General features: G+C 44.8%; 1 protein-coding gene across 1 annotated transcript; it reads right to left on the minus strand.

Annotated features, from left to right (window-relative positions):
- Positions 1-680: 680 nt before the first annotated feature.
- LAMP3 (lysosomal associated membrane protein 3) lies at positions 681-24687 on the minus strand. The gene is made up of 6 exons (XM_068545426.1): positions 24639-24687; positions 17196-17926; positions 16187-16315; positions 6460-6517; positions 3208-3378; positions 681-820 (listed from the first exon to the last, which is right to left on the minus strand). The coding sequence occupies exons 1-6, from the start codon at positions 24685-24687 to the stop codon at positions 681-683; spliced, it is 1278 nt and encodes a 425-aa protein (XP_068401527.1).
- Positions 24688-25369: the final 682 nt, after the last annotated feature.

Below are 25369 nucleotides of genomic sequence, written 5' to 3' on the forward strand. Positions count from 1 at the left end.
ACCGCAATGAGAAGCCTGTGCACCGCAAGGAAGAGTATAGCCCCTGCTCGCCGCAACTAGAGAACGCCCACATGCAGCAACAGATCCAATGCAGCCAAAAATAAATAAATAAAATAAATAAATTTATAAAACAAAATAAAAAGACCTTCAGTCAATCTAAAAAAAAAAAAAAAAGATAGTCTATCAAGACTATCATTTAAGTAAATCAGGAGTTGGGCAAAATCCAGGAGTTTAAAATCACTTCAGAATTTATTTTGAAGTGGATAGGTTTTTTCAAAGTAAAAAAGTTTTTAAGAAAAACTAGATATTGAGACTCTTAAAAATGTATACGAAAAAGCAGTGCAGTCTGAAAATGTCTTTCACACAATCTTCCCTTTGGGTGTTTGTTTTCTCCTTCTCACAGGACCCTGCTCACATCCCTGCCTCTTGTCCCTAATTCTCACAGCCAGGCCTGTATTCTCAGGTGTGGATGGTGGAACTCAAGCCCATATGACCCAGGAAGAAGTGGGGTGGGAGCTGTCTTGTTGCTAGCCTGATGGCCTCTGGTGGAATGCTAATTTCCTAATCGGATTTGGAGGGTGGGGTTGGCAACTAGAAAAGTTGATCCCTTCACTTCAGGCTAAATATGCAGCCAGCATTCCCAAGGCCTTAACCTTGCACATTTTGAGGAAGGTGGGGCTTTACATGCGTTCATATCCTCTCCTGGGCCTCTTTCTGGTCACCAGGCATGCTGTTAGCAAAACGCCAAGCAATCCTGCGATACTCAGGCCCACGGCCACAGGGATTTCTCTCCTGTTTCTGTCACTGAAGCATTCGTCCGCTGTAATTGAAGTCAGAGTAACAGGTGTTACAGGCTGGCCACAGTGCCGGGAAGTGATACTGCCCCTGCCCGCCTCAGCTTCACAGAGAAGGAAACTGAGCGAGAGATGGAGCTGCGGGGCCTGTCCCTGCTGCCTCAGACATATGGACAGGTGAAGATGAGAAGGGAAGGGGTCACTGCAGTGGGCTGAAACTTGTAGCGCCTGTGATCACTTAAGGAGTGTCTTAAACTGCAGATTCCCCAGGCCCCGCACCCAAGCGGTTTCGACTCAGCGGGTCGGAGGTGGGACCCAGGTGACTGTGGTACAGCTGGGAGGCAGATCCAACTTTGAAGAACACTGATTAGGTCCAGAGGGTCAGGATCAGAATTGTGTCTTGACTCTCAAGCCAGGGTAAGCATGGGAGCCTTGTTTCCCAACATTGGAAACACAGACCTGGACCATATCACCTGGCCAAAGTTTTCTATTTAAACTCTGTGCTTCTTGAAGGGACTGCTGGACACCCCGGGCTCCTGGGACCTGAGAGAGCTTTTGCAGGCTCTGAGATTTTAGAGAGAAGGGGTTGAGAAAGGGGGTCAGGGGCCTACTGTTTCGGATGACCGTTCTCTTTGACAAGGCTGAGCGATCCACTTGCTGGATTCCTCTGCAGTTCTCCGAGCCCCTGTTGAAGGGTCACCCATCTGTCAGGACGTCTCTGACCCCCTTCCTGCAATGCTGTGTTCCTCATGCCTTCCTCTGCGCTCCCACGGCCTTTTGTACTTGTGCCTTTTATAATGCCATATTGTATGGTAACTTCTATTTTTTAACTTGCTCCTTTTTCTCTCTTCTCTTACTCTCTGGTAGAAAATATTATTTACAGGATGACATACAACTTCACATTTGAGCACCTTTAGTGAAATTTGAGGTGCAAAGACTGGGAATAAGGAGCTGAGCTGAAGCGGGGACAGTGGAATGAACCTGAGAAATATTTTGGAGATAGAATTGATAGGGTTTTGTGACTATTTATGTGAGAGGGTGAAGGAGGGAGAGGAAAAAATGAAAAGATAGCTTTCTACATCTCCTCGTGAGCACTGCTTAATAGCAGGCCAGGTGTGCTGCTAAAAGGTTTTTATTTCTCATCTCTGCCACCAAGAGGTTTCCCAGACCTGCTTACTTCCTTCTATACACAGGTTCTGAGGGTGAGGAAGAGCAAGTGTGTGTCTTATTTTTAAGACCACATGGTTAAATACAGAGGTTTTTCAAGTCTTCATAATAAATTTTTAAAAGAGTTTCCCAAATTGGATATTTTGAGACAAGATGACAGAGTGGGGGAAATACCTCCTAGCAAATTTTAATATTTAATCTTAGGACCCTGGTAAAGGTCCAAAATTAAGATACAGATTGTAGGACTCAGACCAAATCTACAGATATCAGGGGATCCAAGGCAAGAGACACTTTAATACTGCCTTTGCTGAATGCTTTCCACCAGGTATATCAGAAGTTTTCTGCCAGACACATTTTCAGCTTTACAGTGGAATTCAAGTAGAAATCAGACTCCTGTTATAGAAATTTAACTTACAGCTGCACCTCTAGCTAAATCTATTTTTGATAGCTGAGAAGTACTCATAATGTCATTGACTTATTATGAGAGAGGTGTTTTAGAAACTGAAGTTCAATTCTTGCCCATATGTAGAAACCCTTGTAATACTGTTTTCCTGGTGGGGAGAAAAGGGCTTTTTTGGAAAGTCACCCTGGGCTGCCCCTGGCCTTCTTGCTAGAACCTGCTTCCCTCTGTGGTGGTAAAAACCCAAAGTAGAAGTTGCATGGAAACTAAGCCTAATTATGAGGAAGCACTAGTCGGGTGGAACAGCTTGGATTTGAGAAGAGGGGATCCAACAGAGTGTATTTCTGTCTAGAATGATCACAACTTTCTCTTTTCCCTCCGTAAGTGGGAAAGAATCTATTCTGAAATCTTGAATTTTAGACATCACTAATACTCAGGATTTTTAAGGTGCTCTCCAAAGACACCTGGGTTTACCAGTATTCAACAGCTTGTTCAGGGGAGGTTACTGATGGCGTTTTCTGACTCTTTGATTGATTGACTGTGTGTGTGTGTGTTTAAATGAGTCAGAATGTGTATTTTGGTCAGACAAGAAGAATGTACTCTGCTGTGGGAGGGCAGTGGACACGAGTGGGTTTAAGTGTCTGATTTTGAGGCTGGTATTGACTCATACAATGGTGGGGGGGAGGGTTGGCCAGAGAAACTTGACCGTGAGGGCTTAGTGGAATCATACTCTTCTGGGAAGTTCATGTGATTCTTGTCCCTTTGAAAGCTTCAAACAAAAACAACTTGAAACTACTCCTGGGTCTCAGAAGTTTATGTTTGTGACATGATGATCCCTTAACTTACCATTTCCAAAGTCGTTGCCTTCAAAATCAAAGGCTTGCAGTTGGATATTCATTGTTTTCAGCTGAAGGTGGGTTGAGAGCTGGATGCTCTGTTCGCTCACACACTTGAAGGAATGCCCGGCCACAGTCTCAAACATCACCATTGCACTTTTCATTCCTTGGTAAACTTTCTCTGAAAACACAGAGGTGAAATATCAACATGTAAGAATCCTGGCAAATATCCATTGAGCCCCAGCTGTTGCTGGGTGGCCCATGTGCAGTTAAATGGCCTTCCTTAGATGTGGCTCTCCGGAGTTCTGACACCTTCGCCTCATGAAACATCACCCTGGTGCTGTCTGGGGACTTTTTCCTGACGCTCTGTTTGCCATCTACGGGGGCAATCTCACATAAATTAGAATATGATAACTTTGAAATAAAAACTCTTTGGAATCTTTTCTTCAGTTATTTTAAGTCATTGGGGGCAGAGTCAATGGGGACTATTGTCAGTGCTTGAGCACAAAAAAGTGCCCACAGAAACTTCAGAAATAAAAGAAGTAAGATTGTTCTGAGACAAAAATCACATGAACTCGTAATGAATCAGAGTAGAGACATGCAAAGTTACCAAGCAGAGTATTTGCATGTCACCACACTGAATGCATTAATATAGCAAAAGGAAGGACTAAGCCCATCATTGGGAGGGGTTGTTGCATCATTCATGGAAGCATAGAGAAGGGAGAGGCCCATCTCCATCCACCTGAGTGCCGCTGGGAGAGAAGGACCTGCTCAAGGACTGGCCCTGTCTCATGAGAGGCACACCCGTTTCAAGGAGGTGAGTGCTTCAAGGCCCATGGGGTTAAACATTTAAAATATTTACACCATTGTAAAGCAATTATACTCCAATAAAGATGTTAAAAAAAATTTAATAACTCCATTTGCTCTAATTCCACCTCCACCAGGCACCCTTCTGAATATAGTTTGGTTTCCCGAATGGGAGAAAGTTCATTGGCAGAGTACCCAACTGTCTTGGTCCCCTTGCAGTTACAATAAGAAACAGTAGCATGATGAATGAACAAACTGGCATTCTGATTTTATACATCAGTTTTATGACCTTGGTTTAACATCAGGTTCCTTGAAGAAACAGCCGCTGATGGCTTCCTGGGCTGAGGACCAGACTATGGACCTCAGTGAATTCACCCATGGGCTGTTAGTGAGGGAGTCCGGAAGTTCCCTCCTCTCCTTGCTGCTGCGGGTGTGTTCACTTGCATCTGAGATAACATCTCACATGGAGGGTCGGCTCACTGTGTTTCAGGTGCTGTGCAAGTACTTGACGTGCATTTTCCTGTTTAATTCCCACAAAAATTTTTTGAGATAGGTAATACTGTCACCATTTTACAGATGAGAAGACGGAGTTGAAAACATTCGTCTAAGAACATACAGCTAGTAAGTGATATTTGGACTCAAACCGTCTGATTCTAGAGCTTGTTATCTTAACTACTGTGCTGTTGTGTCTCCTGCCCATTACTGTCGTATTTACCGCAGACTCCTGCATTTATACATGCAAACGTCCTACAATGATGTACTGAATTATCCATGTACACTACTGTATCTTGTGTTATATCCTGGGGTAGTCTACTACCACTGCTCGTACTAACGTCACCACGGTCACTACCCCTGTAACTACAACTAACTACTGTACTCACACCACCACCACTGCCACCATTGACATGAAAATCATCATTACTATGAGTATGACAGTTCCTGCTGTCACTGCTGAGCCTTGAGCATGGGGACCTAGAGTTGATTTTTCCCCTCCCTCAGCCTCTCAATTAGTTTCTGGTCTGACTTTCCCTTCTCCTGCCCCTTGAGACATTACTACCCTATTAGCAGCTAAAATTTGGTCCTTATCCAGTGATAACATTAGCTGCTTTATGTTAGCATGCACAATATTTATTTCCCAGTCGATATGAGGAGACTTGTTTGAGATAATGCGTATGAAAAGGTCAACTGTGACACCTGACTTACATTTAACCGATAATCATTGACAACAACTTTTTGAGCAATACCAATGTAATATTGCTAATATTTAAAATAGATATATCTTCACATTTTCATTTCTCGGCAAGTTTCTTTAGTACAAGTTCCTTAATTAATAAAAGAATAAGTTTAAGCCAGTCAAAAGAATTTTGAAGAGGAGAAAAGAGACATGAAAACTCTTAGTACACGAACTGGCACGGAGGAAGTGCTCACTAACAGTGTGTTATCTAAGTCTAGGTTTTCTGGAGAAACATCTGAGGCCACTGAGAAACTCCCTCAACTTGACTGGGAGCATTACTTTCCTAGAAGTGAACATTGTAGGAGTTCTTTCAACTTGCTCTACTTTGGGTAATTTTTCATATAGCAACCAAAGTGAACCTTTATAAATATAAATCTGATATATCATTTCCCTACGCCAAGCCCTCCAATGGCATCTTTTCACACTTTAGAATAAAATCCAAAGTCCTCACCCTGTCTTACCCACAGGCTCTCTGTGCTCTGGCCCTCAGACCTCATTGGCTGCTTTGCTTGCTCTCTTGGACACACTGGTTCCTGCTGGTCCTTGAGTGCGCCAGCAAGCTCACTCCTTAGAGCCTGGGCACCTGTAGTTCCTGCCGCCTGGAAAGAGCTTCCCCTGACCCAGATGTCCCCAAATGGGGATAGCTCTCTGCTCAAACCTCCCCTCTTCAGAGAGGGCTTTCTCCTCAGAGGGCTTCCCTACTACCCCTCCCAGTCCTCTCCATCCTCATCCTGCTTTTTTTGCTCATAGAATCTAGCACTATTTAACTGTATATAGTAATTTAATGCATCTGTTTACGGCCCTCTCCCCACTTCTATAATGTAAGCTCCATGAGGGCAGGGACTATATGCTTAGATAATTAGGGATACCCAGTACATACTATAGGGCTTGGAACCTAGCAGGCACTAGGTACACTTTCGTAGAATGAATGCATGATTCCGAGAGTGTAAAATAAACCTCACCATTAACAGCAAATCTGTCCAAAAGTCACTCAACTCTATTGTTGCTGATTTGACACAATGTAGCCAACTTGCTTCATGAGCAGACAAGCAGACTGAAGCACACAGAGATGTATCAATAATAAGTCCCCCCAAAGTTACAATGCTGGCTGCTCTCTCAGTCTGTTTCTCAAAGGCAGCGTCACGTATTAGCGAGATGAAAACTGAGCTAACCAGAAACATAGCATCATCGCTGGTGGAACAGGCTTCTCCAACTACTTACCTGGATTTGAGATGGTCAAATAGGCTTCCACCTCACTGATATAATACGAGTTTTCATCCTGTAAAACAGCAGTGTGTCAACTTTTGGGTAATCTCTGTTTTTATGTTTATGATCCTAGTTTACAGACTGTTTAGGCAGGATTCCAGCTATTACATCATTGATATGGGGGCTTGGGGTATGTTGGTATGGAGCCACAACTGTGTTTGAAATTTTCCAAAGAAGTAAGTACATCATACAATAAACAGATAATAACTAATGGCTTGCCCCTGGCTGAAAATTTCTCTATTGCATACTTGTTGCTAGAGCCTGAAATTCAAATTCCACTGGTACAATTTGAGTCCCTTCAGCTGGGCCAAGTTTCCCCCTGTTATAATGCAAATACATCTGGAAGGTGGATGGGTTGGGGGGGGGGGCATACATTAAGCCCTTATTAGTAATTAATATCTTAGGGTAGGGATTCAAGCTGAGACCACTCATCCTTAAGGCTACCGTGGGTGGATTTGATGGGGTCCATAAACCCCCTGGGAAAAACAGTGTACGCAAAATTGTGTGTGGACTTTCCTGGATAGGGTATCAATTACTTTAAACAGATTAATGGGTTCATGTCTCCAAAATGGTTACATGGGGCCATGAAGGATTCTGGAAAGAAATGGTTAACCCTGAGATTACTGGCTGTTCTCTAGAAGAAGACCCCAGGTTGTTGTGTTCAGAATTATAAAGCAGTGCTCCACGTTTTATCCAGGGACTGTCCTTTTGGAAAAACGAAAAACAAACCAAAACACCCTACAAAACAGCCCTATAACTTCCTGAGAGACTCAGGGTATGGAACATTAAAAGGAATTGAATTGAGATATGAAAGGTAAGTTGGAAAAGGAGTTTTTATTTTTAAAGTAGGTGATTTACAGTGCTACTGCTTTTAAACATTCATTAGAAAACTATCTGCGAGTGAGTTGCCAAAAACGGTAGAGCAACCAAAATCAGAATCTGAAATTGAATTACTTTTAGTAGTCATTAAAGGAACTTAGCAATAATAATCTTGACCACATTCTAGTCCCTTTATATATTGTTTGTAGATGAAATGATGGTTGCTTACACAATAAGGGCTCCAGAAATACAAACTGTTCCAGTGAGGTGACTGCTATCGATGCACTGAACTCTAGATCCTACAGTTCATTGAAGCAGCTCCACACACTGGCTTCTTACCTCGTGCCAGGCACTTCTTACCTTGTGTGGCAGGCACCTCTGTGCCTCACCTTATTTAATCCCCACAACCACTAGGAGAAGAAATGGAGGCTCCGTGACTTGCCCAAGGTCACAGTCCTAATAGTTGGCAGGTGAAGATACGACCGCAAGCCACCTGGCTAGCCTTTAACTTCTCTTATATCCACTCCAGACCAGGCATTGCTCTAGGTCCTGGGGGAAGAATAAGACCCAGATGCCTCATTCAAGGTGCTCAGTCTTGGGTCTCAAAGGCAAGCTGGATGATGTGGATGATGTGCTTGGACCATCCATTTGTTTTAGAGAAAAACAACTGTGACCCAGGCCCTTGGGTTGCTTTTACATACAGTTTATTCAGGTTATTCTTTTTTTTTTTTTTTTGCCACGCCTTGCAGCTTGTGGGATCTTAGTTCCCCGACCAGTAACCCAGTAACCCAGGCCCTTGGCAGTGAAAGTGCAGAGTCCTAACCACTGGACCGCCAGGGAATTCCCAGGATATTCTTTACTTGGGATCCCTTTTAGCATAAGAGAGACCTGTATGTCAGGGCCCACAGTCACTGTTATAAAATCCCTGCCCCATCCTAAGGGCAGAGAGAATCCATTGAAGGGTTTTAAGCAGGGCAGTGATATGAGGGCTTTGTTTTTGGAAATGGCTTGGGCTGCAGCAAGAGACTGATTAAAGAGCAGCGGGAGAACAGCGCTGGGGCCAGCTCTGAGCTCCATGGGATACCGCCTGGAGTCTTCCCTCTCCTGGGCATCTCCTAGCGCTATCCTCACCGTAAGGAATGGGTGCTTTCTATTTCTTTAATCCTTTTACAGTTTACTAAGTGCATTTTCCTGCCTTCTTTGATCCTCACGACAACCCCCTTGAGGCAGAATACATGTTCTCAGCCCATTTTACAGCGGAGAACAAAGAGCTCAGAGGAGGGAGGCATGTACCTCTGATTCACATTGTCTGTAGGTGAGACAAAGCAAGATCTTGTCTATGGGATCTTGCTCTACACTTTCCTTCATGGGATATGCGGTTATAGAGAAAAAATTTGTGGTGCAAGGACTTTCTTTCACATTCCCTGGAATGTATTTGCCTATATATAATCATCTATAGGAAGCAAGACCAGCTATATAATTTGTGGACCTAGTTCAAAATAAAAACGCAAGATCAAAAATTATTAAGAGGGCTTCCCTGGTGGCGCAGTGGTTGAGAATCTGCCTGCCAATGCAGGGGACACGGGTTCGAGCCCTGGTCTGGGAAGATCCCACATGCTGCGGAGCAGCTAGGCCCGTGAGACACAACTACTGAGCCTGTGCGTCTGGAGCCTGTGCTCCGCAACAAGAGAGGCCGCGATAGTGAGAGGCCCGCGCACCGCAATGAAGAGTGGCCGCCACTTGCCGCAACTAGAGAAAGCCCTCGCACAGAAACGAAGACCCAACACAGCCAAAAATAAATAAATAAATAAATAAATAAATAAATAAATAAATAAATAAATAAATAAATAAATAAATAAAAAAGAATTCCAAGAGGAGAGGTAAAGCATTAAAGCAAGCATGGGCCCTCCCAGCTGCACGCCCTGACTGGAAGGGCTGCACCTGCTCCACCAGAACTGGCGCTTTATCGGGCTAATGCCCAAGGTGAGGTCTCCCAAGGCAGATGGCAGTGCTCATACTCCCTGCAAGTTTATCTCATAATGTAACAGGACTGAGTCCAGAGCCTGTATCCAGGTTTCCTTCTGTTTTGACTGAGTCAAAATCAGCCAGACGTTGACTGGGACTGAGCTGCTGTCTATCTTCATGGTGAAGGAAGAGCATTTGTCAGGTGAACTTTTGTAAACAAGAGGTCAGTGGAATGTTTAGTTTCCTTGAGATTCCAAGTTTTACATAATGTATGCTGCTGATATCAAATGAGTCTTATTTAGACCATGGTACCCACTTTTTCTGTGGAGTTGTGTTAAAGAAAATAAAGTTGTCTTTTATTTAAACTAGAGCAAAGCATTTTTTTTTAGACTCAGAAATTCAGAATTTGGCCCAATTTGAATGGTAACAGGGCTGAAGTTTATTCTGTAGGAGGGGTTGGCAAGTTTTTTGCTGTAAAGAGCCATATGGTAAATATTTTAGGCTTTGTGGATCTCTGTAGCAACCACTCAACTCCACCATTCTAGCACAAAAGCAGCCACAGATGACACATATGCAAATAAGTGTGACCATATTCCAAAAGAACTTCATTTATGGACACTGAAATTTGAATTTATATGATTTCCTGTTTCACAGAATATTCTTTTTTTTTCTCCAACCATTAAAAAATGTAAAAGCCATTCCTAGCTTATAGACTGTACATTTTTTTTGGTAGCGGGCTGGATTTGGTCGGGGGTCGGGGGGGCATAGCTTGTTGACTCCTGGGCTACACCATCGATAAAGAACAAAGTTGCTGAGCAAATCAGTTGGTTATGAAATGTCATAAAGAGAGTGGTTAACCTCCTATTTGGGAGAATAAAGTGTTGCTAAGAATTTTTAAACACTATTTTAAAAATATGTCTCTGTTCCCATGTAACCTAGGTTAAGTTGTTGAATCTTGGTGAACATTGCAAAAATTTAATTTTTTTTCTTATTCAGTAGCAGAATGGGGACAATAGTAACAGGACTTACCTCTTAGGTTGATGTGAGTATTAAATGAAGGAACCATGTAAAAAACTTATCACAAAGTCTTTGCTCAAATTTTAACTGGTGTTGTTAACAACAGTAATAAAAAGATTTCCCCTTCCCAGTAAACCTCTCTTATTGAGCTCAAATTATAATTTTTAATCTATCACCTAGAGCTCAGATCCACCACAAACAGAAAGAAAGAGAGAGCAAGCCAGTGAGCTAAGCTTAGCTAGCCCTATGGATTAAAGAACCAGGCTGAAACCTCAGCTCTCAGGGATGGGAATGGGGTGGATACAGAGGAAGGCAGTGGTGGGGAGGTTGAGAGCTTCAAGCAGGTGTCAGATTTAACCCAAAGCCCAAGGGAAATTACATGCCACACATTCTGCAATTTATAGTGCCTGCTTTCTCCTTTGACACCCACGGGGCTATTCTCTGCCAGATGTTTTTCTCATTTGGGGTTGAGGTTGGAGAGTGACAAAAGGGGGCCAAGGACTCCTAATAGCTGAATATGGTACTTTAGCACTTATAGCATGTCCATTTGAATGGACCATTTGCAGAAGTCCCATCTCACTACTCAACCAATGTCTGCTGACCACGTGGCTCCTCACTGCCAGTGTTTAAAGAGAACTCTGCAATATGTCATCCAAAGATCCTAATGCAAGGAACTTAAACACTCTCCTTAGCAAAGGACTGGGTCCAGAGCAAGCCAGCCAGTCAAGCCTGCCCAGGAATGCAGCTTGCCAATGACTGTGAGGCCCAGGGTCCTCTCCTCAACTTCTGCAAAATGTATCGTGGGAGTATCACAGTCACAGATGTTCAGGATGTGGACATCAATCAGGCCTTTTTTGTTCAATGTTGTCGACTTCATCAAGAAACCTCTGCTCTGGAAACAGACTCACAGACTTCGGGAATGAACCCTAAGTGTGTTCGGGGGTGGGGAAGGATAGTTAGGGAGTTTGGGATTGACATATACACACTACTATATTAAAAATGGATCACAAACAAGGACCTACTGTATAGCACAGGGAACTCTGCTCAGTGTTATGTAACAACCTAGATGGGAAAATAATTTGAAAAAGAATAGACACAGGTATATGTATAACTGAATCTCTTTGCTGTACACCTGAAACTAACATAACATTGTTAATCAACGATACTCCAATATAAAATAAAAAGTTAAAAAAGAAAGAAGGAAAGAAAGAAAGAAAGAAAGAAAGAAAGAAAGAAAGAAAGAAAGAAAGAAAGAAAAAGAAAGAAAGAAAAAGAAAGAAAGAAAGGAAGAAAGGAAGAAATAAAGAAAGAAATCTCAGCTCTGAATGTCACAAAAAGAGGCCAAGGAGGCTATTTCCTTAGAGCTGCTGATCTACTTTTTGGCAACTTGCCCCAGAGTTCTCTGTGAAATTTAGATTCACTCCTCTATGGATTCATTTGCTAAAGATATACTATGTATAAAGTCAGGGCTGGGCACTAGAGAGATGAATGTGAATAAGTCAAAGACTTGCCTTCAAGATGGCAAAATGTGTGGTAAGTGCATTTATGGAGGTCGGGGAATATATGGAGGGTCAGGAAACCAAGAGAAGAAAGTGTCCCAGTTTTACCTGGGATGGAGGTGGGGATTGGGGTGGGGAGACTTCACAGAGTGAAGATGAATTGATAATTCATCTCAAAGGATGAATGAGGGGTGGGAGGAGCATTCCAGGCAGAGGGAACCCCACAAGGGAAAACAGGGCAGGAAATGGTGCCGCACACTTGGGAAGTTCTAAACAGCGCACTCTGTGTGTGTTAGCATTTGAACACTGATAACAGTTCTCAGGAGTCTATAAGCTAAGAGGGCTCCGAATGCCCCTGAAAGGCTCTGGAGAAACACCACGTGGGTGGGCCTTATTCGACATCCAGACCTCGTTGTCTGGCCAACTCACTGCCTCGCCCTGGTGCTCCTCTCTCCTGGTGACTGATTTCTCCCAGGTCCCAGAGCCGGCGCTGGAGGCTTGCACTGTCCTTCCAACCAGGTGGATGAGAAAGGGATAGTGTTGAGAACAGAAACATAAACTCTACACAAAGTTACTGAAAGATGTTTTTAAAACAAACTATCCTTTAAAACAAGGAAGTTGTGGGGAGTAGGGGGAAAGGAGATATATTTATCTTGCAGCTGAAGGGTCTGAACAGCTTTCCGCCGTCACCTTAATCAAATGAGACATTCACATGGAAACGCTTTTGGTTCTTTAAAAAATGAAACTGAGAGAAACGAGACAGGAAACCCACCTCTCCAGACGCCGGGCTCAGCAGTTTCACATACGCCAGCCCAGTTCACCCTCACAGTGGCCCAACAAAATAGGTCCTGGTTGGTCCCATCTTATAGTGGAGGAAACTAAGGCTCAGAAAGAGAGCTAGTGACTTGTCCATGGTCACACAGTAATAATATGGATAAGTTAAGTCTTGACTGACAACAACGTCAAGTGAGGCAAGTTTAGGAGGCAAGTTTTTCTTTACGTTTCTGTCATTGGCAGTATTTCAATATTAAAAATGACAAATTATTGTATATGATTTGAATCCTAAAACTATAGCCTATATTTCTTTTATTTCTCCCATTATGTCTAGCTCAGTATTGGCGACAAAGTAGGTGCTCAGTAAATTCTTATTGGTAAATTGGCTGACAAATCAGTCTTGCTAATCAGCATCCATTTATCATTCTACAACTTGGTTCTCTTTATAACATCTATTATGTTACAACTAACATGTATTCCTATTTTCTAAGGCTCTCTTTTTTCTCTAGAGCACTGGTTCTCAACTGAGGGTGATTTTGCCCCTCAGGGGACATTTATCAATGTCTGGAGACATTTTGGGTTGTCACAGCTGAGGTTGGGTGTTGCTACTGGCATCTAGTAGGCAGCAGCCAGGGATGTTGCTCAACATCCCACAAGGCTCAGGACAGTCCCTGCTGCAAAGACTTATCTGTTTAAATCCAAGTGTTAATACTGTTGCTGTTGAGAAGCACTGGTGTAGAAGGTAGCAACATGTGAAAAGTGGTTGACTGAATTGTTGAGCCCACTTCTCTTGTGGAATAATCTAGACATCTTTCCTGCCTAAATGCATTTCACATAGTTCCCCTGTTAGGGCAGAAGGCACAGTGCCGGGATCCACAGGCCAAAGCGGGCCTACAGCTGTGTTTTGTTTTGTTTGACCAATGGAGTGTTCAAATGTCTAAAAAATGTGTTGCCAACACTAAAAAGTCATGTGCTTTCAGAAAAAGATTGGGATTTCTACCTTCTCTTGAACAATAAGGGTTGACAAACACTGGTCTCTTATTACCACCTGATAGAGGTGATGTGTAAATATTTAATGGGCACAGTAGGGCGGTGGCCATGCAGGAAACCCCACCGTCCAGAATGAACACCTACCATAAAGGACAGTGACAGTCCCCAGGGCTAGATGCCAGCCCCGCCACCAACCCCGCCAGCTGGAGCTGAGGAGCGGCTGGTGGGGAGGATGGGCACTCCCAACCCCTCCCTCTTGTCCCCTCACTACTGAGGCTGCCGCTTGTCATCTCACACTTACTCTAACATTTTTCTTATGCAGATTTAATGGGGAAATAAAGTCTTCCCCAAAGGTGTCAAAATAAAAAATAAGGGCTGCCCATTTCAAGGAAAAAGACACTTTTACTTTTTCACTACGTCACTCATTAAGTTCTATGCTTAGCCCCTGTAATCTTTGGATTTGTGGCCACCGCTCTGGCTTAAATAACTTCTCTTTTAAAATGCATAAATTCCCCAGAAGGGCTAAGGCTGGTGGGAACTTTTACTTTCTATGAGCCTTTTTGCTTTCTCTTGGGGCATAGCTAAGGTTGCCTGCTCCGGGTTTTGGTGCTGGCAGTGGAATGAATAAGGTGAGTTTGGCTGGTGAGACTCAGGCAAAGCAGCTGTGGCAACACCTGGGGCCGTGGACTGAGAGCGGCTCACCTTGCTCCTTCCCGAAGGTGTTGGGGGCAGGGAGCCCTGCTGGTCCTTCCAGCTCTACTGGACACTGATTTCCTGTCCACGCTCTGGAGGCACAGAGGATTTCCAGAACTGCTGGGATTCGGCACTTGGGTGGAGCTTGGTCAAATAGAGCCCAGCCTGAAGGCATCGTTCCCGGAGACAGAGGAAAGGAGCAAAGAAAGACATCGAAAGGTGCCAAGACACTCCTGCCTGCAGTTCTGCCTGCGGCCTGGCAGCAGTGGCCACTGTGTGCCCCACACAGACACTGGAGGTTCCTGACACCTTTCTGTAGGCAATTATTCACAGGGGCAGTGGGCTGGGTGGGATCAAGCCCTAAACGAAAGCATAAATGCTTATGCCTATCCTCTGCCATTTTGCCAAAGTGACTTTCAAAAAATCCCTGACACCTTTTAGGATTAACTTCAGTTGCGCAGGAATAGAGCATTTATTCTGCCCTGAATGTTCTTCTGGTGAAGGACTATGCTTGTTTCCATTTGGTACTGAAAGGAAACCACCAAATTCTCAGGGGCATCGCTACCTTAAGGAGAAAAGTATCATGAGGAGGATAAAGCCTACGAGACCAGGAAGCTCAGCTCAGTGTTCTGTGACGACCTAGATGGGATGGGATGGGGGTGGGAGGGAGGTCCAAGAGGGAGGGGATATAGGTATACATATAGCTGATTCACTTCACTGTACAGCAGAAACTAGCACAACATTGTAAAGCAATTATACTCCAGTTTAAAAAAAAAAAAAAAGCTTATGAGACCAAGTCAATAACATTAACAATAACAATAATAATAACTCCATGCAATAAAGACCATTGCATGTACCATGCACTGTGCTAGACGGTTTACGTATACCACTAAGTAGCTATAACTAGTTCCTTTTTGTAGATGAGGAAACATGCCCCAACTAGTCCAAGGTCATGCAGCTAGTAAGTATTATGGCTGGGAGTCAATCTTGATTTGTCTGATCCCAAAGTCTGTGTTCACTGCTCTCCAAGATCTGCTAACCAAGACCCTCTAACTTCAGGGGTCACGTTAGACAGCTAAGAAGGAGGCCCACACCAAGTCCCAGCTACAAGGGTCCTCTTGGCTTATTTGAAAGACACTTTGGGCCAAGCAGGGGCAAGTCTCTCCTTTGAGAGGAGGTTGACCATCACTGTGTTCCCAAGACATTTGTCCATTTCAGTCACTGTAATCACAGCTACTGGCTATTGAGCATCCACTTTCCATGTATTGAACAAAGCTCTTTACGGGAGTGATCTTTCATTCTTTTCCCCATTTTTAAAATGATAAACAAACAAATAAACAAACCTCAAACAGATTAAGTTGCCTGCCTGACGTCAAAAGGAGAACAAGTGACAGAGTCAAATTTGTAGCCAAGACTGATCTCACGACCATGCTTTTCCACTCTATTCAGTTGTCTACCCCCCTCCAGCATATGGCCTGGAAAACCCAGCCCCTGGTTTGTCCCTGAATTTTGCCTTCTGTGGTTGGAAAGAACCTATTGTGACATTTGACTTTGGTCTCAGAGTAATCCTGTTTCTTTTTGCCCACTGGGTATTTCTATGGGTCTGTTCATCCGTACAGCTTCCTCCTTGGGGTGGTTTGCAAATGGCACTTTGGCCAGGTTCCCCAAGGCCACATCTCTCCCAAGAGGCATCAAAGCCCTTCTTGGGCTGCACAGAGGAGGCTGAAGAGGGAAGAAAGCAAACAGAAGATGTCGACACTTGCCTCTCCATCTCCATGACCCTCATTCTTATCAGAGAATATCTCGAAAGGCTCTGATGTCTGTTTCCCCTGGAACTTAAAGTGTGGGATTGCACCACCGGGCCCCAGGGTGAGCGACAGGGAAAGCGATGCTAGAGCAGGTTAGTGTAAGGAGTTCAGCCTCACCTTGGTAAATGTCAGATTCACAAATCCGCCCTGGAAATTCAAGAGGAGGTTGGATTTTCGGAAGCCACAGTTCCCAGAGGATTGGGTTGCATTGGGGTCGATGTTGAAGTATTTCTGAGGTGAAAAAACCTAAACCAAATAAAATAGATTGGCTCAGTGGAATGTAGAAGAAAACTCTAGCCAGGAGACCAGAAGCACAGGCTGGTAATTGAGCCTGAAACTCCAGGCTAGTGGGCGCTCACTGGAGAATTTCAAAGTCCCTGGAAGACACCTCTCATTTCCAAACTGTTATGTTTAAAAGATTTTTTTAAAAGAAGGAGTGCTCTCACAGAGAGGAGTTCCTGGATAGATAATTCATGGCAGGTATATTCTTGAAAAACCATGTAGAATTTAATTTTTGCTCAAGCAAACATGTTGGGCGCTACAGGAAAGGTTTTGCTATCTAATGTACTTCTGTTTCAAATAAAAACCGAATGTGGAAATTTTACTTGAAATCATAAAAACTGTGCAAAAAAAGGAAGAATTTTTATAGTGATTCTTTCAGCAAATCAAATAATCTAAGCCCCACTCCCACCCTCTCCAATCTTCTCATTAACCTGGATTTTTCATATTAATGTCACAGCTGGCTGGAACCACGAAGACCGTCTAATGCAAACCTCTCATTTCCCAGGAAAGTTGCTGAGGCTTGGAAGTCATCCAGAGGAGCAGGGCCAGGCTGGGGTCAACGCTGGCCACACCCAACACTCTGCCCATGGTGGCTAAAAGTGGAGGGTGTGCATATTTAAAATTTTGGTGTGTGCCTTTCTTCATTCATACAGTTGCTATCAGTGTCTATTTCTGTATGTGTCCTAAAACAGATCCACCTCGTAACGGAGCACCTTGGAGAAAGAGGAGCCCGCAGATACCTACTTCATTCCAAGATACAGGATGCAGGGGAACGTTCATTTTCAGCAAGGCACTCCCCACTCAAACTTTTTGAAGCAGTGCTATAGTCCTGTGCCGGACTTACCGACTCCGTGTCTTGAACCGTCAGCTCTATCCCCATCTCTGCTTTGATACAGAGCTTGCTTCCATTCAGAACTTGATAAATTCCAGTCTTGGCTGACGATGGCTGGGGTGCGAGGGTGGGCCTGGGAGCTACGGTGGCAGGCGAGGCTGTTTGGGTTGTGTTGGTGGGCCCTGGGGTGTGGGGGGGTTGAGTAGGCTTCCGACTGGCTGTGCTATTGTGTGGTGAGGTGGACAAAGGTGCTGGCAGGGTGGTCTGGTTACGGAGTTGGGTGGTCTTCCCAGTTGTGTGGCCAACAGTCGACGGCCTGGCTCCAGTTCTGTGGGCTGGCGGGGTGACGGTGGGTGGTGGTGGGCTGGGACTGGTGCTGGGGCTGATTGTAGCGTCAGTGACTGGAGCAGCCGTGTGTGACTTGTTGGGTGTGGCCAGGGCTGTGACTAGGGTGTGGGCTGTCGGGCTGGTGGAGGGGGTGCTGTCTGTAGTTACCAGGGAAGCTGTCGCTAGAATCTTTATGGTTGTGTGTGTGGTTAGGGTCTCAGAGGTGGATGTTGTGACAGCTATCTGAGAGGTGACATGCCCATCTGTTGACCTTGCTGCTAAAGTTTTCTGAGGCACACGGTTCGTTGGCTGCAGGAGAGAAGGTTTGGCTGTGGCCTGTACTGTTTCAGGTGGAGAATAGCCTGTGATTTCTGGAAACGCTTTTGCTCTCATATGACTGCCATAATGCAAAATCACTGCAAATTAGGAAACAAAAATGTTAATACACCAACCAATGGCTCACATGAGTGAAGCCCTCCCCCACTCCCACTTTAAGGTTTCTTCATTAAAAATTAACATGTGTTTTTCAGATTTTGGGGAAATTTACAAGGAACTGACAGTGAAGTGAAGGTCACTCAAAATTCTACCACAAGGCCACAATTTTAACGTTTTGGTTGCACCCATGTTTTTACAGGGTTGTGAGCATACTGGAGATGTTCTTCCCCTTTCTCTGTGTGGGGTGTGGTACTATCACCCCAGCGAGCGTGCTCAGCTAGATATCTAAGTGCCAATGCCTCTTCATTTTCCATCTTCAAATGTGAATCCGGACAGTTCCTGGGTAGAGTGTGCTCCTGGGTAGGGTGCTGCTGTGATGACCTGACAGAGCTGGGGCAGCATGAATAACAGTAATAAAGATTTACACAGACTTGTATAGTTTTCAGAGAATCATATAATCCCAGGTTCGAAAGGGACCTTAAAGATTATCTAGTACAAACCCTAATCTGATGTATGAATTGTACTGTTGGATATTTGCCATGTGTTCCGCCAATCTATGCATAATTACCTCCAATGACAAGAGACTCAGTTCACTTCCATTTTTTATTTCACTATCAGTTTTATTTTTTTTTCTTTTAATAAATTTATTTATTTATGGCTGCGTTGGGTCTTCGTTGCTGCGCGCGGGCTTTCTCTAGTTGCGGCGAGCGGGGGCTACTCTTCCTTGCGGTGCGCGGGCTTCTCATTGCCGTGGCTTCTCTTGTTGTGGAGCACGGGCTCTAGGCGCTTGGGCTTCAGTAGTTGTGGTGTATGGGCTCAGTATTGTGGCTCACGGGCTCTAGAGCACAGGCTCAGTAGTTGTGGCTCGCGGGCTCTACAGCACAGGCTCAGTAGTTGTGGCACACGGGCTTAGTTGCTCCGTGGCACGTGGGATCTTCCTGGACCAGGGCTCGAACCCGTGTCCCCTGCATTGTTAGGCGGATTCTTAACCACTGAGCCACCAGGGAAGCCCGTCATCAGTTTTCAAAATGTAGCCCAGTTTCTGTCATTCCCTTACTTAACCTTTAGAGTGGCGCAGACTTTTCCAACTAAGAAATTAAATTAATCTATAAGTGCTCTGATATATCTGGTGTGCCATCCTTCATGGTTTGGCTTAAATGTCAGCTTCTCAAAGAGTCTTCCCCATCCTCCCCACATAAAACAGCTCCCCATCCTCACAATTCTCCATCACAGTATTATATTCATTGCCTTCACTGAACTAATCACAGCTTGTAATTATATAAGGGGATGGTATTCAAATATTTAACAATAAGCCTGTCCAGACAGTGTGTACCAGCAGAATATCAGCCCTGATTATATGTTTATTTATTAATTGTGCCTCTCTCCCACTAGATGAAAAGCAGCCTCAAGGTGGGAACTGTGGGTAATTTTTTTCACCACCAGTACGTGCACATAGACGGTTTTCAGTGGATACGGAATGAATGAATAAATAACTGAATGTGTACATGGTGGTTATAGCATTGTAGACCTCCTAGGATTATTAACAGGCTCAAACAAGGTGGTTTGAGTGAAAGCCTTCCTGGACTATTAAGCATACCTAGAGTGTGTATTATTGTCATATGTTCTCTCCTGGGCCATCCCTTCAGGGCCGAAGGCCTCTGAATCTTTTTCAACCAGAATAGTTCTATCCTTGTCTCCTTCCAAGCACAGAGCAAGCCAGAAAGTAGACAACTGCAGATGATGTCCCTTGGGAGCTTATGATGAGGTACACTGAGAGATGGCACTGTCTCTTCAATGCTATGGTTTCACTATGTTTACGCCTTGTATTTTCACTCATTGGAGCTGTTACTGCCCGGTGCTGGGCAGTGACTTGGAAAAACACAGGGAAAAGGGAAAGAAGATCACTCTATGCTGGTGTTTATAGAGTCCTGAATTTCATATCTAATTAAAGTCATCCGTAAACACCTTTACTATCTCTCCCTTTCATCCAATACATTTCTAGGTGGGTACTTTCCCCATAGCAACAAAAATTCCAAGTTACTGAACACTTACTACATGGCAGGCCTCAGGTCAAGGGTCTTCTTTCACCATCTCTTCTCAAAAACCCTCTGATGGGTACTAATCTTTATCTGTCTTTCAGATGAGGAAACTCAGGTTTAGAAAATTCTATTAACTTGACCATAATCACACAACTAGTAAATTTTGAAGCTGAAACTCAAGCCCCTGTCTGAACCAAAGCCTGCCCTTGGATCTGGGGATGGGTGGAGGTGGTGCATGTCACTGGGAAGAATGGTAAGAGAAGAGACAAAAGCAGAGGAGAGGAGAGTAGGGTGCCCCTCCAGTGACCCCAGTTCACTAAACCCTCATAATGGTGGTCCTCAGTGAGTCTTTCAAAGGTCCACATGCTAAAAGAGTGATTATTTTCCAGAAGAAAAGGCTAACTTTAAGCCCAGTAGTAACACTTATAAATTATTTCTGCACAGCTGGTTTGCAAAATGGGAAGGACAAAAGTATCAGTTCAAAATGCCTTTGATAACCTTTAAAGAAGACATTATTAATGACATTAAGTTACGTGAGGCTATTACTAAAGAGTCTTTTCTTGTATCTAAAATGTTTATTTGGACAATTGAAATGTATGATATTTGAGAGTTGCAGATTTTATGGGCTACAGATTTACTTTACAAATCTTTGTAAAATCATACGTGGAGTCTTCATGCCCATACTGTAGAGCTTGGAGCAAGCTTTTCCCTTTCAAGATTGTTATGAAGGTTGACAGTTGTTGAAGATTTACTTGCATAATTCATTTGGGCTGAACAGCAAGAACCCAACGGGAACCCAGTTAGGGTCATAGTATTACTATGAAGAAATAGAATTCACTCCCAGTTGTGGTATCTAGGAATATCTTGTAGTAAAAAGCAAAGATTGCTGCAGAGAACTCTGGGAGACTGGGAACCACCTGACTTTTGCTCTCCTGGAAGATTAGGTCCTTGATAAAATCCCACTGTGTACAGCTTATGCTTATGAACTAAAGCAAATCTTCTCAACCGAGTAGAATTTCCTCAACTGAGTAGCACACCCTTTCAAAGGGGGAGCCTTCCCCATAATGCAATTAGAACTCCTCTCTCAGCAGTGATGAATGAACTCAAGTAAGGGAAAAAAACACATTGGCCATTCATGAATGCACAGCACCCCAAACAGGACAAGAAGACTCATGGTACACTGTCAAGTGTGCTTGGTATATAGGAAGTCTTTGTGAGGTGCCTGGAGGTGATGGTGTCTCCATATGGTATGTGACCTTGTGGCGGACAGGAGCCTGGGCTGGTAGGTGGCAGGACCAAAAGTGACTGAAAGTAACAGAGTGTGTTACAATTAAACAAGTCTGGGAAATATTGTTCTAATATTCTTCTCCTTCTCCACTCTGGTCCCTCCCCTCCTCTCCTCATCTCCCTGTAGGAGTGTGGGGTATAAAAGATGGGCAGGCAATTAGATGGGAATTTGACAGAGGTAGCTATGCTGTGCATTGAAATACATCCCAGAAAGTTCATGTGTTTGTTAGGTACTCAATGGAAATAATACTCTGAAAAATACTCTGTTTTACAAAATCTATGTTTATGACCACACATATATGACCAATCTTGGTCAAAATTGGGTCATAGTTTTTAAATGGGATCTTTGGCCTAGAGGTTTAGTCAAGTTCACTGGTCTGTCTGAAACCCACAAAGAGGGCAGTGGGCAGAAGCAAGGGCAGGGCATAGCTCAGACTCTCTCAGTTCTCCTTCCACTCAAAAGAACACAGCCTGAAGTCCACACACTGATTTGCCAAGCTCCCACTCCAAGAGACTCAGCAAATGAGTACCCCAGAGCCTTAACCCCTTGTTTGTATTCCTCTAGATGGTGAACTGCAGGAAGGGGCGTGAGAAGGTTTTGGTTTCCCTACAACTTGCAGGAGGAGCTGAGAGATAACCCATCGGCCAGGCCCTGGGAAAGCCAGTGACCACACAAGGACTGCTTCTTTAGGTATTTCCCAGACAGTCGGGCCTTCCCAGAGAGCCTTAGTTTGGTTTCCCCACCACACCCAATTCAACAGATACAGAGGCGCCTCCTCTGAGCCAAGCTCCAGGCCAGGCACTGGGGGTAGGTCTTTGTTCTCAGGGGCGCAAAGCCTTGTGAGGCAGACACAGAAATGGACTACACTCCTCAGTGTGACAGGTGTTATTATTGAAGCAGGCCCCGAATGCTATGGGGTGGGGTGGGGAATCCATCACAAGGAGAAATTCTTCAGGCAGACAGGAAAGTAGATGGCATCCCACAGGCAGGAGAAAGAGTATGTGTAAAGGCCTGGGGCTTCAGAACCTGGCATGTCTCTTCAGAACAGCAAGGAGTCAGCATTATGGGAGCTTGGGAGGGTGTGAGGAGGGGTCGGGGGAGGGCCAGCAGGGAGCAGACCTGGCAGGTCTCAGAGGCTACCTTTTGCAGAGCTCTAAGGAGCACAGCTGAGGAGTAAATGGAGTGCTGTGGCCACGTCCAGGGGCAGGGAGTCGAGCTTAACTCCTGAGCACTTTCTCTGGCACCTCCCCGGGCAGCAGAGGTAGCCCTAGCTGGATGCGGCAGGAAGACGGTTTCTGGATGTGTGGGGCAGCAGGGGTGGGCCCTTGACAAGATTCTGCTCACAGTTTCACAGTTTAATCTTAGGCCTTTTAGCAGAGAGATGTAAATCCTGCCTCTGTCAGTTTTCTGTGGGACTTGAGGCTCAAAGAAAACCCTTGAGCAGAAGGGGCTCTAGCCCTGTGTCAGAGACTGCTGGCTGACTATGCCAAAATCCAGTCTCTCCTTTTTCCTTAGTAACCGAACCATGAGTTTAAGCTGAGCACTTGCTGCGTGGAATAAAGCCCCCCAACTCTAAGCCTCCTTTCCAGATGGGTAGGAATGTGTGACTGAGTTCAAGCCAAAGCAATAAAAGTGGTAGGGTATGTGGGCCTCTGGGAAGGCTGCTTGAAGGGAGCTCAGTCACCTAGGGGGCCTCTCTATTGCCTTCCTGTTTCCTCCTTTAATCAGCCTGCAATGTGTATGTGATGGCTGGAGCTCCAGCAGACATCTAGAACCATGAGGAGACCTTGCAGGTGGAAGTCACACATTGGATGGTGGGTCCACAAGAATGAGTCCTCACACAGACCTGGTCTGAATTCCTCTGGACTTGTTTTCACTTGAGAGAGAAACAAATACTTACCTTGTTTAATTCACTATTTGGCGCTTGTCTCTTATGTGCAGCTGAACCTAAACTTAACTGATACAAACTTAAATCTCATTTTATGGGGTTGGAATTTGAGATCAGGAAGCAAAGTGACTGGATAAAGATTACATAGTTAGCTTACCTAAAATCTATGTCTCTCCAAGCAGAATGTCGAATGGTTTTCGCTCACATGCAATTCAACAAGTATTTCTTGAACATACGCATGCAGAAGTGTAGTGCAGAAGTGCAGAGCATGGACCCTGAAGCTGAGCTTCCTGGGTGCAAATCTCAGGGCTGCCATTTGTTAGCTGAGCACCCATGTTCACCTCTAAGAATGTACAGCTCGGAGACGAAAGGGCAACGTGGGCATTTCCTTTCCACCTGCCTGTGCATTTATCACACGTTCATTGCCTTCCTGAATCCACCAGTCGTCTGCCAGCCATCGAATTGGTGCCCACAGACAGGTCACTGAGGGTTACTGCTACATTGAGATCTTCTTCTTTTTTATTGGCTTGCTCTGCTAAATATAATGATTACTTTTCATTTTGCCTCCAAAAGAATGTGAAACTCTAATTCTGAAAGTGTGGCACAAAGAAAAACAGCCTGGATTAGGGTAGCTGGCCTGAACTTTCACCCAACTTTCATGACAATTCATGTTACACTCAACTGCAGCTGTGTCTCCCATTTGAGCGTGTTAGTGAGGCCACGTGGACAGAGCTAGTTCCCTCACATGTTCAAGTCAGTGGTAGTAGAAGGAATTGTGAATCAACCAGCAAACTTGATAAAGCACATAAGAGGACTCAATGTCCTAGGGAGAAAATGTTCTTGGTGAAAGCAGGGGGCACAGACATAAAAGAATCATTAAAATCTCAGCTTCCCAGACAGTCTCTTTGATCTGACCTATACTGGTAATGAAACAAGAAATCTCTGATGCCCTGGCTTACATCTTTCTGAGATGGCACAGTTTGTCAGACCACATCTCGTTCATCTTCACAACTCACTGTTACATAATATACACATAGCGCTCCATTTAAGAAAAGCAGAAAAAGCAAGGCATGACATGATTTCCCCAGGCTCTTGGCAAGAGCCCCATTTCTAAGCCCTGGCTCAGTTCTCCATCTCTTAAATCGAAGAGATTTCTACAAGCTCTCCCTAATCAGGTGCCTAGAGACCATTTGGGAACCAGGGGCAGTGTCACTGTCTTCCAGGGTTGACACCTACTCTGCCTGACTCATGGAAAACAAGTCCAAACTGTGAAAGCCTCTGGAAAAAAAAATGAAGGTGTGCTCCACACGTAAGGTGATAAAGAGGCATTCCCAAGTCAAATACCCACAGTAGCTGAAGCCACTACAGCTATCTCCAGTCTGTCCTGTCCCACCTTGGTCACTGGCACTAGAATGCATTTACATTTAATAGGACTGGATGCAGCAGGGTCACCATGGAAAGCCATGTGTGTCACTCACCGGCCAGGGACACGAAGAGCACCACCACTGCAGAGAGCTGCCAGGACATGACTGGGGAGCCAGGGAGTACCACTGCCTCGCCAAGGGGCTGCTAGGCTCAGCGCTCAGCACGGCTGGGTCTTCCGAATGGTGCAAGGCTAATTCCAGGGCAGGCTCTGGCAACAAAGTAGACACCTCCTTCTGCCCCTTATTCACTGGTGGCAGAGAAAACAAAGTCACTTGCGTTATGAGAAGTAACTGAAAGGCCCTCCCAAGTGGTGCGCTGAGCGGGGAGGGAAACCATAAGTGGCCCTTGTGTGAAGGCAGGCACTTTCATTTCTGCCTTTAGTGTTTGTGAGTGACAGGATGGGGGATGGGGCGTGTCCCCCAGCCAAGGTGAAGGGCATCTGAGATCATTTTCCACAAGAGGTGGTGGATCTGTGGCAGTGCCTGCTTCCTTCTCTCATAAGTTGGGTCTCCATTTTTCTCTAAGACCTTGAGTACATTTCTGTAAACCCAGAGACCCTTCTCAGCCAGGAGAAAACCAGTCCCTCAGTCCTGAGGGTGAGCAGGAGTCAAAACTCCGTGGGTAGAGTGCTGTCTGTCTCTGTGTGTTTTCACAAGAAGTCTGAGGCAGCCCTGTTCTCTGCTCAAGGCAGCCTTACCTGGGAACCTCACATTGTGGGGAGGGGGGGGCGCATGTGAGCTTAGGAATCAGGGAGATCTGGGTTTGAATCTGGCCCTGCCAACTC

The sequence above is a fragment of the Eschrichtius robustus genome, chromosome 6 (genome assembly GCF_028021215.1).
Source record: "Eschrichtius robustus isolate mEscRob2 chromosome 6, mEscRob2.pri, whole genome shotgun sequence".
Lineage (NCBI taxonomy): Eukaryota > Metazoa > Chordata > Mammalia > Artiodactyla > Eschrichtiidae > Eschrichtius > Eschrichtius robustus.